The following is a 15,198-nucleotide window of genomic DNA, read 5'->3' on the forward strand; positions in this document are numbered from 1 at the left end:
ATAATAAGGATAGTAATGATAGTAATAATAATGACTTTGGTAATACATAGTGCTTCACTGCCTTCTCAGCTTCCTTTCTGGAAGAATCCTTTCTTGGGAGGTGTTAGCTGGCCCTGATTATATCCTTTGTGGAATTTCCAATTTCCTTGCTTTATTTACTTTCTTTATTTCTTTATTTCTTTATTACTGTCCTGGTTTTAGAGATTATATTGTTCTGCATTATTCTATCCTAGAAATTATTTCATATCAAAGTAGAATCTCACTTATCCAACATTCGCTTATACAATGTTCTGGATTATCCAACACAGTCTGCCTTTTCATAATCAATGTTTTTGTAGTCAGTGTTTCAAATTCATTGTGATATTTTACTGGTAAATTTGTAAATACAGTACAGTAGAGTCTCACTTATCCAACATAAGTGGGCTGGCAAAATGTTGGATAACCGAATATGTTGGATAATAAGGAGGCGTTAAGGAAAAGCCTATTAAATATCAAATTAGGTTATGATTTTACAAATGAAACACCAAAACATCATGTTAGACAACAAATTTGGCAGAAAAAGTAGTTCAATACGCAGTAATGCTATGTAGTAATTACTGTATTTATGAATTTAGCACCAAAATATCACGATATATTGAAAACATTGACTACAAAAATGCGTTGGATAATCCAGAATGTTGGATAAGCGAGTGTTGGATAAGTGAGACTCTACTGTAATTACTACATAGCATTACTGCGCATGGAACTACCTTTTCTGTCAAATTTGTTGTATAATATGATGTTTTGGTGCTTAATTTGTATAACGATTACCTAATTTGATGTTTAATCAGCTTTTCCTGAATCCCTTCTTATTATCCAATATATTTACTTATCCTGCCGGCCTGTTTATGTTGGATAAGTGAGAGTCTACTGTGTATTGATCATCTTATATTATCTGCTTAGAACTGGATTATCTGAGGCCCCTTCTTCACAGCTGTATAAAATGCACACTGAAGTGGATTATATGGTAGTGTGGAGTCAAGATAATCCAGTGCAAAGCAGATAATATAAGATTATAAATGGGTTATATAGCTGTGTGGAAGGGCCTTGAGTCTACACTGCCATATAATCCAGTGCAAATTAGATAATCTGTGGAAGAAGTCTAAGTGAGGCCTAAATCTGCCTGTCCCCTAACTGAAACCTGGCTGTCCCTTGGTTGCTAGGCAACGAAGTGGGCAGAGATTAGCCCTCTAAATTGGCAGCAATTGGATAAAAACAATTATTGCTCTCCCTCTAATTAGGACTTTATTTTTCTTTTCTTTTTGTTGTATCAACCTAGAGGCGTGGATGATGGGTTGTGTTGTCAAATTTCGAGGTTGGGGGGCCTGTAGTTTTGTTGTTTTGTCCACTGCCCTGATGCCATCACTCTTTTATATCTATATATATAAAAGAGTGATGGCATCACGGCAATTCACAAAACAACAAAAGAGGGAGAGCAATAATTTTTTTTATCCAATTGCTGCCAGTTTAGAGGGCTAATCTCTGCCCACTTGGTTGCCTAGCAACCAAGGGACAGCCAGGTTTCAGTTAGGGGACAGGCAGATTTAGGCCTCACTTAGACTTCTTCCACAGATTATCTAATTTGCACTGGATTATATGGCAGCGTAGACTCAAGGCCCTTCCACACAGCTATATAACCCATTTATAATCTTATATTATCTGCTTTACACTGGATTATCTTGACTCCACACTGCCATATCATCCACTTCAGTGTGCATTTTATACAGCTGTGAAGAAGGAGCCTCATATAATCCAGTTCTGAGCAGATAATATAAGATTAGAAATATACAGTAGAGTCTCACTTATCCAACGTAAACAGGCTGGCAGGATAAGTGAATATGTTGGATAATAAGAAGGGATTCAGGAAAAGCCAATTAAACATCAAATTAGGTAATCGTTATACAAATGAAGCACCAAAACATCATATTATACAACAAATTTGACAGAAAAAGTAGTTCCATGCGCAGTAATGCTATGTAGTATTTACAGTAGAGTCTCACTTATCCAACACTCGCTTATCCAACGTTCTGGATTATCCAACGCATTTTTGTAGTCAATGCTTTCAATATATCGTGATATTTTGGTGCTAAATTCATAAATACAGTAATTACTATATAGCATTACTGTGTACTGAACTACTTTTTCTGACAAATTTGTTGTCTAACATGATGTTTTGGTGCTTAATTTGTAAAATCATAACTTAATTTGATGTTTAATAGGGTTATCCTTAATTCCTCATTATCCAACATATTCACTTATCCAACGTTCTGCCGGCCCGTTTATGTTGGATAAGTGAGACTCTACTGTACTGTATTTACAAATTTACCACTAAAATATCACAATGAATTTAAAACACTGACTACAAAAACATTGATTATGAAAAGGCAGACTGCGTTGGATAATCCAGAACATTGTATAAGTGAATGTTGGATAAGTGAGATTCTTCTTTAATATGAAATAATTACTGGGATAGAATAATGCAGAACAATATAATCTCTAAAACCAGGACAGTAAATAAACAGGGGAATTCCACACAGGAAACAATCAGGGCCAGCTAACACCTCCCAACAAAGTATTCCCATCATCAAAGTCTGGAAAATCCTGTTTTTTCAGGGCCACAGACAGTAGAAGCACATAAAATATCGCAAACAACACCACTTTGAAAACAAGGGAATTCCAGACAGGAAACAATCAGGGCCAGCTAATACCTCCCAACAAAAAATTCACTCAGGGAGGAAACAGCCAGGCTTTAAAGCTGCAAGGCCATTACATCCTAATCATTTTTCCTAATTGCAGCATTCATACTTGCCTCCAACAAACAAAAAAAAACCAATCAGAAATATTGTATATTCACAACCTTTAGGAAATAATATCCCCCGATGGCGCAGCGTGTTAAAGCGCTGAGCTGCTGAACTTCTGGACCGAAAGGCCACAGGTTTGAATTGGGGGAGCGGAGAGAGCCCCCACTGTTAGCCCCAGCTTCTGCCAACCCAGAAGTTCAAAAACATGTAAATGTGAGTGCATCAATAGGTACTGCTCCGGTGGGAAGGTAACGCCGCTCCATGCAGTCATCCCACATGACCTTGGAGGAGTCTACAGACAACGCCGGCTCTTGGGCTTAGAAATGGAGATGAGCACCAACCTCCAGAGTAAGACATGACTGGACTTAACGTCAGGGGAAAACCTTGACCCTTTACCTTAACTACCACCAATTCCTCAATACTTTATTTCCCATTCCACCATTCTTCGCCACAGCAACGCGTGGCCGGGCACAGCTAGTATATAGATAAGATATTTTATAAAAATATTTATTTAAAGAAATAGATGTTAATTAAAATATTTCAGTGACACATCTGTTGGTACAACTTGAATTTTTGTTCTTAACCAATGTTTAAATCAATAACATACTTTGTATGCATTTACGCACAAATTTTCTCCATTGTGTGCTAAAGGTCTAAAAATTATTGTAATTAAATACATTGGGCCCTTGCTGAGATTTCATTCCAGGACCCTTGTGGATGCTCAAGTCCCATTATATAACTCCAGGTAGTGAAATGGCATCACGCATCATGGGTGGCTTTTTGGAGTTTATGAAATATGCAGGCAACCCCCAAGTTACAAACATCTGACTTAACAAATTACTTATAGTTAAGAATGGGGGTGAGACAATAGGAAGTGAGAGAAATCTACACCTAGGAAGGGAAATTCACTCTTGGAAGAGTTATCATGGGGAAGACGTGTCTCCACTGAAGCTTTATCATCAATCCTTGTTTCCACAACAAGCCGGGTTTTTTTTCAAAATCTAATGATCACAGGGACAGAAATTGAGGGGAAATCTGTTGAGCAAGGGCACAGACAGCAAAACGAATGTTACAGGGTGTGTTAATTCTTCCCTATCCTATCCAAAGCTGATATAATCAGGATTTCCTTATAACTGATGAAAAAAGATGTCTCTTGGGCCACTTCTACACTGCCATATAATCCAGATTATCAAAGCAAATAAAACACATGATCTGCTTTGAACTGGATTATATGAGTCTATACTACCAGGGTTGTAGCCAGAAAAGGTTAAAATTCATGAGTAAACCAGGGTTTTTTAACCTGGTACATTTGGGGGGGGGGGGGGGGGGGGGGTTGAACCCTGTTCGCTACTATATAATCCAGTCCAAAGCAGTTAATCTGAATTCCATATGGCAGTGTAAACGGGACCTAAGATTTATAGAAGGGTAAGCAGCCCCTTTATTGGCAACTGTACATCTGCAATCTCGAATTTTGGGCACTTTCTGCCAGTAAAACTGTAACGGCAACAGATGTAATAAAAAGTAACACATCAATCAAAATAATATAATGTGATATTTTCCCTATAGCTATAGAATTATTTTGTTTTATTTTTCAAGAAACCTCCATACGGACAATGACTCTGCACGCCTTGAAACCTCCTCTGCTAAAACGTTAATGGACATTGGAACTCGGAGCATCTTTACTTCTGATCATGACATCTTTCGGCAAAGTGTGAGGAAGTTCTTTCAGGAGGCTGTAGTTCCATATCATGCAGAGTAAGTTAATTACCAGTAATACCTTCTGCCCTGCTCCTCTTAGAAGAGATCTTAAATGGCATTCAATCTCCTGCTGAGCCTAGCCTCCCTTTCCACCTAGAATTAACAAAGTTGTTGCAGGTGAATGTTCTTGCAGTGGGTGGAAGGGAATGCCGTTGAGCATGGTTGATCAGTTCAGCCCCATAATTGTTTTGATTCTAAGTTGGGGGAAGTCATAAGGAATTACAGTGAGACTTTTGCTGAAAATAGGGGCACAAGGACTTCCATAAAAGCAAAAAAGTGAATCAAATTGTTTGATCATAAAGATCAAGTAGATAGAACATACTGTAAAGAATAAAAATAACTTTCTGGCCTCACATCGCAAATTTTAGTGAAAATATTAAGACACAAATAGTGTTCAATTCAGTAAGTATTGCAGAATGTCATGCCATAGTCCACTTCAAAAAGGGTCATGACATGCAGCTGTTAATAAAATGCTGTAGCATATAAAAAGCCATATGTTAAATTCATAAAATATATAGTGGTTTATGTGGATGATTGTAAAGTGATTTCACTGGGAGAACATCTCTCTGGGAGTTTCTAGGTGTTTCGGCACAATTCTGGTCAATTTCTGCTGGAAGCTGACCATAGAACCTCGCTGGAAGACCTAGGGATTACTAGAGAGAACATTTTAATTAAAGCCACAAATAATCAAATCCACAAAAGTCAAACATGCAAATTTAGAGGCCAGAATGTAAATTTTAGTTTGAACCTTAGATATAGGTTAACTGTGGCTGTGTCACAAAGCTTAAGCAATTGGTACCATTATACAAATTAAAACCATTAAAGATTTCCTTAAGGATTAAATGTCCTTAGGTTCCCTTTCAGCGTTATGTTTCTACGTTGCTTTGACTCTCTCCTTCCTTGAAGTTGTGTTTCTCTTCTTCCAAGACTGGCCACTTTGGAGGTCACTTCAACACCCTTATACCTGACCATCCACATCTTGTGTTGTTGAACAACATGCTGACACTGTCACATCCTATAGAGCTTGAAAACCTGATGTCCCTCTGTGTATGCATGAATTTGATTATTAAATACAGGATACATTGTTTAAAAGAAAAAAATAATATGTACTGCTGCTTGTCCCTTCTTAATCAAGAAATAAGTGTTTGTTTATTTTTTCTTCTTCTGTTTTCTGTTGACTTGTTTCATCCAGGCATCTCAGTTATGCAAATGTTTCTTCCAGTTTTGTTTGTCGGCATGTACAGAAAACATTTCAGCAGCCTTAATATTAAAGTGCCTCAGAAAAAGGGGTATGTGCTGTGAAATCTTTATTGGCTGCCAGCACAAATAGCACATCAAATCTCTGTGGCTGCAAACCAGAAAAAGGGAATCATGGGGATATGTCTTAGTTCAGCAGCATATGTTTTGCTGAAAACTTCACATATGGAGGTCCAGTTCAAAACGGGCAGAGAATTGTATTTTAAAGGCTTTAAATTAGGCTTTGCAACTCTAAAAATATCTTCACTTCATATCTTTGCAAATGATATTTCCTGATCATATAGAGAACTGTCTTTACATGTGCATTTTTCCTTTTTGATGTAAATAATACCATCATCTACCCTGAGGTTTTGTTGCTAATGTTATCCCGCCTACACCCCCCCCCCCCAGAAACAAAACCTTCATTTTTTTGTAGTTATGTGTTACGCCCCCTTCATAAGCCATAAAGTGCATTCCACTGACTTGATGCAATCTTGTATCCTTTTCTATTTTTGCAGGTGGGAGAAGGCAGGACAGGTGAGCAGAGAGCTTTGGGAAAAAGCTGGGCAACAGGGCTTGCTGGGTGTCAATATATCTGAAGAACATGGTGGCATTGGAGGGGATCTCTGCTCTACAGCAGTTGTTTGGGAAGAGCAGTAAGTACCAGATTCCTTGGACTTTCACTTTGCCAGAAAGATGGAGCATGTCTAAAAAAGGACTACAAAGTGTGTGGATGAGAATTGTCCTCCTGGTGTCCACATGATGCATAGTACCTTCCCACCCGTATTTATTTATTTATCGTGTCAGAAGCGAATTGAGGATACAGTTATAATTATTTAAAAACACAAACAAAGTTAAAAACTTGGCATTATACTAAATATCCTTTGACCAGTAGCTGGCCACTTGGAGTGCCTCTGGTGTCACTGTGAGAAGGTCCTCCATTGTGCATGTGGCAGGGCTCAGTCTGCATTGTAGTAAGTGGTCTGTGGTTTGCTCTTCTCCATACTTGCATGTCATGGACTCCAATTTGTAGCCCCTTTTCCTAAGATTGGCTCTGCATCTCGTGGTGCCAGAGCTCAGTCTGTTCAGTGCCTTTCAAGTTGCCCAGTCTTCTGTGTGCCCAGGAAGGAGTCTCTCATCTGGTATCATCCATGGATTGAGCTTCCTGGTTTTAGCCTACCACTTTTGGACTCTTGCTTGCTGAGGTGTTCCTATGAGTATCTCTGTGGATCTTAGGAAGCTGTTTGTTGATTTAAGGCATTGGCTTGCTCGCTGAGATCCAAACACAGGATGGGCCAGAGATGTCAATGCCTTGGTCCTTTCATTACAGGCTGTTACTTCCTGACGGATGTCAGGTGATGCAGTACTGGCTAAACAGCATAATTTCTCCAGCAGTGTAGGGCGTAGTCATCCTATCATAATACGGCATGTCTCATTAAGGGCCACACTCACTGTTTTAATGTGGTGAGATTTATTCCACCCTGGGTGTGTGTATTCAGCAGCTGAGTAACAAAGCGCAAGGGGAAAGATGTCTTCACTGTGTCTGTAATCCCCAGGTTGTGCCAGTCAGCTTTTGTATGATAATATTTTTAGCACCCACTTTTTGCTTGATATTTAAGCAGTACTTCTTATATGTCAGAGCATGGTCCAGAATAACTCCCAGGTATTCCCACCAGTAACATGGGACAAGGCCACTGAATGTGGTTTTACCTGCGTTAGCCAAAGTCGGAGAATGCTCCAAATATTCCACAAATTCACATGTAGGGGTTATATAAACAGTTGGGGTGGTTCTGACCATCAAGCTCTCCCTGGGCTCTGCACTCCAGCAATGGGGAATGGCATCCTCACAACCTCTGAGGATGTCTGCCATAGATGTGGGCCAAATGTCAGGAGAGAATGCTTCTGGAACATGGCCATACAGCCCAGAAAACTCACAGCAATCCAGTGATTCTGGCCATGAAAGCCTTTGACAACATATTATATTTTTCTTGTAATCCATTTTTACCAGCTCTTCCAGTTGCTATCTGGAAATGAAATGAAATGAAGTCTCTTGATTTGCTCTTGAATATCTTAACTGCATCTCTAAGGATCGTATTCTCTGTTTAACAGTCAAAATGTATCCCACAAATCTGCAGCCCTTTTCTTACGTTTTGAGCACCCTCAAGGAATTTAATTGGCCAGTCCAATTGTGATGGTATATTTTCTTTCAAAACGCTTGTTAAAGATTTCTGCCATAGTTTATCCCCCTCCTGTCTGGTCCTCCATTTCCTCCTTCATCACCTCCCTTTGTATTTTGTCTGATTGGCTCAATTTGTGAGCTAAAATTTCCAATTTGATATCAACGTTTCTGAACCTGTTTAGAATATCATCTAATCCATCCAGTCTCCTATTAACTCTATCCACAAATTCAATTAATTTCTCAATTTGCAGCCTCATTTGCTTTAGGTTAGTTTCTTTTCTTTCTTTATTTGCCATTATTCGTTTGGGCTATTCCATTTGACCACAGGGTGTCACCTTCTTTCTGCTGACTATTTGACGGTTAAACATATGTCCTTCATTTCAATAAGGCTTGCTATTCTCCGCAGTTTTGTGTATCCATGCGAAGTCCAGAAATGTATTCCCTGCGGATATAGGTATGGTACTGTGTTATGAAGCAGTATCATGAGTGGCCTTCATAAGAAAACCGGGGGCCCTTCCACACAGCAATATAACCCAGAATATCAAGGCAGATAACCCACAATATCTGCTTTGAACTGAGTTATCTGAATCCACACTGCCATATAATCCAGTTCAATGTGGATTTTATACAGCTGTGTGCAAGGGGCTTGGGTGGTCTGAGAGAAAGGAACTGTGGCCCAAAGCCTCTTCTGTGTGCTGTGCTTCATCTCAGACAGTTGAACCGCTTCATGAAACCAGATGCAATGAGAACAGCTTTCTCCATTTCCACTGGAGTTCTAAAACTTAGTTCTTGATGCCAAAGCAGATGGAAAACATATGTTTACATCTACATATTGCTTTTTCTTCAAAGCAGCTGCATGGGGCTACTGATTTGGCTGGTGAGGTTGTGGTGGGAGTTAAAATGTTTATATGCTGTTTGCCCCAGTATGAATCCTAAATCATATCCATATTTGGATGGCATGATGGAGGAATGGTACTTCCTCCCCACCCCTGGGCTATTTATCTTCTAATGGGCAGCTGATTATTGCAGTCCATATTTCATGAAACCCATCTGTCCATCCATCCATTCTTTTGCTATAAGGGACACACTGGAAGAGGCTATGTGAAAATCCTTGCCCCATATATACTAACTTTGGTACTGTTTCACTATCTGGATGGAGTCCACAAGGAGGAGCTAGAAAGAGAAGGATAGTCCATTTTACCGGGGGGGGGGGGGAGGGGAGTTGAAGGAGGAAAACCATTTCCCCCACTTTCAGTAATTATTCCCCCTCCCCACTTCCCATTTCATTAACTAGCGTTGTTTTCATGATGGGGACGTGGGTGGGAGGAACAACAGGAAAACAGGGGAAAACGGTTTTACTCCTTCAACCCATCCTCCACCCCCATAAATGGGCTATCCTTCTCTGTCTAGCACCCCCTTGTGGCCTCCACCCAGATAATGGAGTAGTACCTATTTATGAAGAAGGGTTTTCTCCTAGAGGCGCTTCAGGCATTGTCTGAATATCCCTAGTTTGATGGTTTATGATTATCTCTTTTGAATCATGGCCTCACTTTGTTCAGACTCCCAGCAGGTGGCGCCGTTGCATGACTTGTCTTCTCCTTGAGCATTATCTTGGGATAAGTAACTCTGCTCCCTTGGTTTATTTACCAGAAAGTATGGAATATTCCATAGTTATGATTTCTATGTGTGTTTCTAGAATGTATGCAAAAATATTTCCCACGCCATTGTGAAGGTGTTTTTCTTAATATTTTTCTCCCCATTTTTGCTCTTTTCCAGAATGTACGCTAACTGTACTGGACCAGGATTCAGTTTACACTCTGACATTGTCATGCCTTACATTGCCAACTATGGCTCCAAAGAGCAGATTCAGAAGTTCATTCCACAAATGGTAGCAGGAAAATGTATTGGTGCGATAGCTATGACGGAGCCAGGGGCTGGGAGGTGAGCCAGCTTTTTCTTGCATTGGAACTTAGATCCCATTAAATGGAACTGTTCAATGTGGACCTTATACAGCTGTGTGGAAGGGGACTAAGATCCCATTAAAGCAGAGGTGGTCTCTGAATTTGAGTAAAGAAAAGGGGACAAGACCATTATAACAACTAGTAGAGACTTAAGAGTAATACAGCAATGCTGTATTTTCCCCCTGCCCCTTTCCTCTTGTTCTCACATCCTCTCCCCCATATTCCATTGTCCCTTCCCTATTCCTCCAGTTCTTTTAAATATATTTGTTTCTGAAAATTATCAATAAAGATTATATATATTTTAAAAGCCGAGGTGGTGAGTATACAGCCCTCCGATGGTTCATTAGACTATGATTGTTGTTTGACATCACATTATTTCAACTTAATGCTAACCCTAAGGTGACAGGGCTTTCTTGGCAAACATTGTTCAGAGAGGATAATGTCATCTAGTAGATTCAAACCCTGGACTTCAGAGTCACAGCCCAATGTGCAAACGACTGCAACATATGCTGACTTCCATTTTTTCCTCATTCACTATCTTCTGGCTTGGGCCGATGTGAGTTGTAGTCCAACCACTTATGGAAGGCCACACAGTCGCCACCTCTATGTCAAAGTAAATATATGTATATATAATCTTCAGCAAATTGCTCTGGAGACCTTTGAGGCCTGCAGGCCACCCACACACACAGTAAATGTGAGTGTTATTCTTTTTGCAAGATATCATAAGGCAATGATTTCCCCAAGTGTCCTGCTGGACAGAAGAAAATAAACAAAGATTAACAAAGGCTATTTGTAGAGTAAATGCTGGTAATGGCCAAAATAGAAGTGTGTAATTGCCATAAAGGTAGAACTAAACGTAAATACGCTCACTGAAAATCTGATACTAATGTACCTTGAATTACTACCTGCTTTATTTTTATTTTGCATATGGATACACTCCATTGAGGGCTGGAGGAAGCTTTTCTGCAAACTGCTATAACTGACTAAGAATGTCCCTGTTGACTCAGAATACATCCCTGCTTTCTTCAGTGGTGATTATTGCAATTCTGTTTAAGTCATGAAATGCCCATCATCATAGAGATGGAGCATTTCCAGGGCAGGATGTGTGGTGTGTTCTGTCCACATTTCAAGGATCTCTGCAGGGCCTGTTCCAGCCAGATGCCCTTCTGCGATCCCTGGCATTGAGTGCTGCTTTCACCAGTGTCACAGTCAGAGAGCCAGTTGTGCCCTGGTTACAAAATTATCCTCAAATGCGCTTGTTTGAAGATAAGGTTGTGGTGGTGGGATACTATCAGTGTGACATCTAAATGTCTTTCCTATCTTTTCATTTCTGCAGACATTAGATATCAAATTTCTTCTCATTTGTGCTTTGTTTCATTCTAGGACTTGTTTTTGATTAGGTTATGCCACAGTGGGACTCTCTGGAGAACTTGTGTGTGTGTCAGTGTGCACATTTGTATTCTGCTGTCTCATTGCTGTGTTTTGTGGGATTATTTTGAATATTATGCCCCTTCTCTGTTGTACTTAAGGTTTGTTGTCCTTTTAGTGACCTGCAGGGTGTCAGAACGAATGCGAAAAAGGATGGCAGTGACTGGATTCTAAATGGCAGTAAGGTACGCACAGAGCGGGTTGTTTTCTTGTGGCTTTGGGGTGGAATTCATCCTGCTGCTATTGGAGATCTTTGTCTTTAAGCTTCCAGCTATGGACTTGGCATTGCAGAGTCTTTCAGTCTAGCATTGCCAAGTCATCTCCCTTCGCATTTCACAGGACTCCTGCTGCCAAATCAACATAGTTACTGCTGCTGGCAGCCTTAATATTCAATCAACTTAGCAGGTGGTTTTCTATACTCCTTTTGTCTAGGAAAGATATAAAGAGCATCTCAAGAATTTGGCCTTTTTGTACTCTAAGGTAGTTGGTCCGTGCAGGGTAACCAATGCTGAAATATTTCACAGTTCAAAAGAGTTGGCAGCGGAATGGCCTCTTTGGTATGAAATTGCCTGAAGGAAACCAAGGAGGCAAATAAAAACTTGATTACGTCAGTACAAAAAAAAAAAAAGAGCCCCTCTCTTAGTGTGTTTTGTTGAGACTTCAGGGAAAATGTCACCTTGGAGGCTGACAACATGCATCCCAATTACTGTTGCTTTGCAGGTGCTGTTAGACATTTTAGTTAGAAGTGTTACTCCCTGGAAAGAAATTTCGAAGAGAAAACGATTGAACATTCCGTATACTTTGTATCTTGCAGTTTCATTTATCAACACCTGACAAAATATGTCATCTCTAGGCATTTTCTAGCATGGCTATATAATACTCTTGGGCCATACGTTCTTCATTTCAATAGGGTTCATTATAATATCCAGGTTTGCGCGTCCATGCAAAGTTCAAGAGTGTATCCCTGTGGATAAGGAGGTGACATACTGCACTTGGTTCACGTTAATTAACCTTATGGAGGTGTTGTAAAACTAAAATGGGTAATTTCAATTTTAAAGCTCTGTAACCCATAGTGTAATGGTAGCATACATGGTATAGTGGTTAGAGTTGAACTAGACCTGTGGAGGCATGGATCATATTCACCTTCAGCATCAAGGCCAATGGATGATATTGAATTAGTTGTCATGATTCATTCTCAGTTTACCTGAGACATAGCGGCATAACTAACAGTAGGTCTAGCCTTCGTAGTAGTATAATCTGAAGGATATAGCTTCAAACCCCAGGGTAGGCTTTCTTTGTATTTCTTCTGGGCCATTTCCATTTTGTAAATAAGAATTAAATCTGATTTTGAAGAGGTGCCTATGAGAAAGATGTGGATCTTCCCTGCTACCGTGTAGCAGGACACGAAATGCAGGAACCAAAGATGAAGAAACAGATGAACCAGATGCTGGAGGCAAATTTTGAATGAAATAGACTGGGAACAAAATTCCTAGAGAAATGGCTATATCTCCAGGCATGAGAATTTTGAGAGATGTGGTCTTCAGAATCTATTTGGAAGAGTCTACAAAAATGGACTATTAAAAAAACTATAACGCTGAGTAATTTTGGTTAGATCATTAGCGTTTTTGAAATGACCAAATTTAACAAATTAAATGTGGCTCTTATATTTGAGGCATGGAAATTTGACTTCGAAGAAATATACATATAATGGCCAGGAAGAATGGGAAGCCAAGAGTTGTGGATTGAAAACATTATTATTTCATATATGTGTGTGTGTGTGCGTGTGTGTATTTTGTATTAGGCACCCAAAATTCAAGAAATTTTGAATAATGGATAAGTTAGTATCAGCTGATAAGATAGGGATGGACTAGATAAAAATGGATGGGTTATATAGAATTATGTAAAATTGGTGTGATACAAAAAGAGAGGAAGCACGATAATGATATAATGATAAATAATAAATGTTTATTTATATAATATTAATATATCAGTTTAAATAAAATTTGTAGAATTTTCTCTTTTGATAATTAATAATTAGAGAAAAGATTTAAATGAAACAATCTGCTATGAATAATTGAGATTAATATTCAGTAAAGAAGAGCTGGAAGAGAAAAGAAGAACATGAGACAATATAAGGAGAAACAAGAAAATACAGTTGCTAGACTTAAAATTAGATTGGTTAGAATCTTCAATCTTATGTAATGCGTGTTAATGGAAAGAGATGAAGATTCAGTTGTAACAAAGGTAATTTAAGAACACTCCACGTCCCAACAACCCCTACCTTTTTTGTTCTTTCTTTGTAACACATTAGACATTTATAAATGTGTAACTAAGCAATAACAGCTCTACTACCCCCATATTATTCTTTCTCTCGCTCTTGCCCTCACCCTCCCATTCCCTTAATACAGTGGTTCTCAGCCTGTGTGTCCCCAGATGTTTTGGCCTTCAACTCCCAGAAATCCTAGCAGCTGGTAAACTGGCTGGGATTTCTGGGAGTTGTCGGCCAAAACACCTGAAGACCCACAGGTGTTTCATGCCTGATATAGAGAGTGGTTGACTCTACGGTAGAACTGTTAGGATAGATTTCAAAAGGTCACACTGCCTACTTTGAAGTACCTTTGCAAAAATGTTGCATCCAAGACAAAGGAAGTAATGGAAATAGCACAGAGATCTGATCCCTGTTTTTGCTGGATTCACAGGTATTCATTACTAATGGCTGGATGAGTGACTTAGTGATTGTGGTTGCTGTTACAAACCGTGAGGCCCGTTCACCAGCTCATGGCATAAGCCTCTTCCTAGTGGAAAATGGAATGAAAGGGTTCATTAAAGGGCGCAAGCTGGAGAAAATAGGACTCAAAGCACAGGTGAGTCCTAGTTGCCGTAGTGTGTATGTGTCGCCTTACATTTCAGATCTTAATTTATGATGGAAGTAAGAGCAGGCTTGGGTGCACTTGGAAGATGGGGGCAGAAGTAATGGTATCTCTGCATAATTTTCAAAACTGCTTTCTCCCCACGAACCCTATGAGCTTTCCCTTTGTGAGACAGAGAAAGGACTTTATCACTTTGGGATATAATCCACTTATATCAGTATGCATTCCATTTTTTTAGGACTGGATGCATACTGTATTGAGATGGGATGCATACTCTCCTCATCACACCTGATTATTATGATTCTTAAGATTTGAAAATACTGCACTTTGACTCATCACACCACGGAAGGCTGGCTCCTCCCAATCCATTCAAAACACCGCCTGTCTCACTCCATGGACATTTAAAAAGTATTGTTGCTGATGGGATGCATACAGATTTTCCTATCATGCACAAAAACAGTGCTTCAGCAACAGAAGAATTTGTAATATTAACAAAAACACAATTAGAATTCCATCTGCAAATAATAGTTTCTGCAATGCATATTTCAATGGAATACTAACGGGATGGGGCAAATATCATGTGATGGGACCCGTTCAAAATAATTCTCAAAAAGTCTCAGAAATGGAGTATTTCCTAATGTGATCAGGTCCACACTCATTCCAGATATGAGTCCTTGGCTCAGAAACCAACTTCATGTATTTATTGTCTTATGTGTTGGCCCTGTGAATATATAAATTGGCTGAGTAAGATGGGAACTTGATTTCTATCCTCAAAAGAAGTATGTGGGCAAAGGCAGCTGAACTTTCCACTGCATTAGCTCTTTGTTATTTCCCATGACCAATTCTTTTCTTGCCCACTACCTCCCAGTAATGGATGTATGCAAGTCTGGGAGAAAAGTGCCAAGGCTGATGAATTATAGGAAAGT

General features: G+C 39.5%; 1 protein-coding gene across 6 annotated transcripts in view; it reads left to right on the forward strand.

Moving 5' to 3' along the window:
* The window catches only part of acadl (acyl-CoA dehydrogenase long chain), a 70,583-nt gene that overhangs the window by 41,023 nt on the left and 14,362 nt on the right, over nt 1-15,198 (forward strand). For 3 of the 6 annotated variants that reach the window (XM_062961239.1, XM_062961236.1, XM_062961231.1), the window contains exons 2-6: nt 4,437-4,595; nt 6,353-6,490; nt 9,790-9,954; nt 11,521-11,587; nt 14,102-14,266. In XM_062961239.1, coding sequence (XP_062817309.1) covers nt 4,495-4,595; nt 6,353-6,490; nt 9,790-9,954; nt 11,521-11,587; nt 14,102-14,266 — 636 coding nt within the window. In that variant the 5' untranslated portion in view covers nt 4,437-4,494. Of the gene's footprint in view, nt 1-4,436; nt 4,596-6,352; nt 6,491-9,789; nt 9,955-11,520; nt 11,588-14,101; nt 14,267-15,198 lie in introns of those variants that run through there. The other 3 variants (XM_062961220.1, XM_062961225.1, XR_010000446.1) reach the window with 2 other exon arrangements.

This window comes from Anolis carolinensis, chromosome 1, assembly GCF_035594765.1.
Source record: "Anolis carolinensis isolate JA03-04 chromosome 1, rAnoCar3.1.pri, whole genome shotgun sequence".
NCBI classification, from domain to species: domain Eukaryota; kingdom Metazoa; phylum Chordata; class Lepidosauria; order Squamata; family Dactyloidae; genus Anolis; species Anolis carolinensis.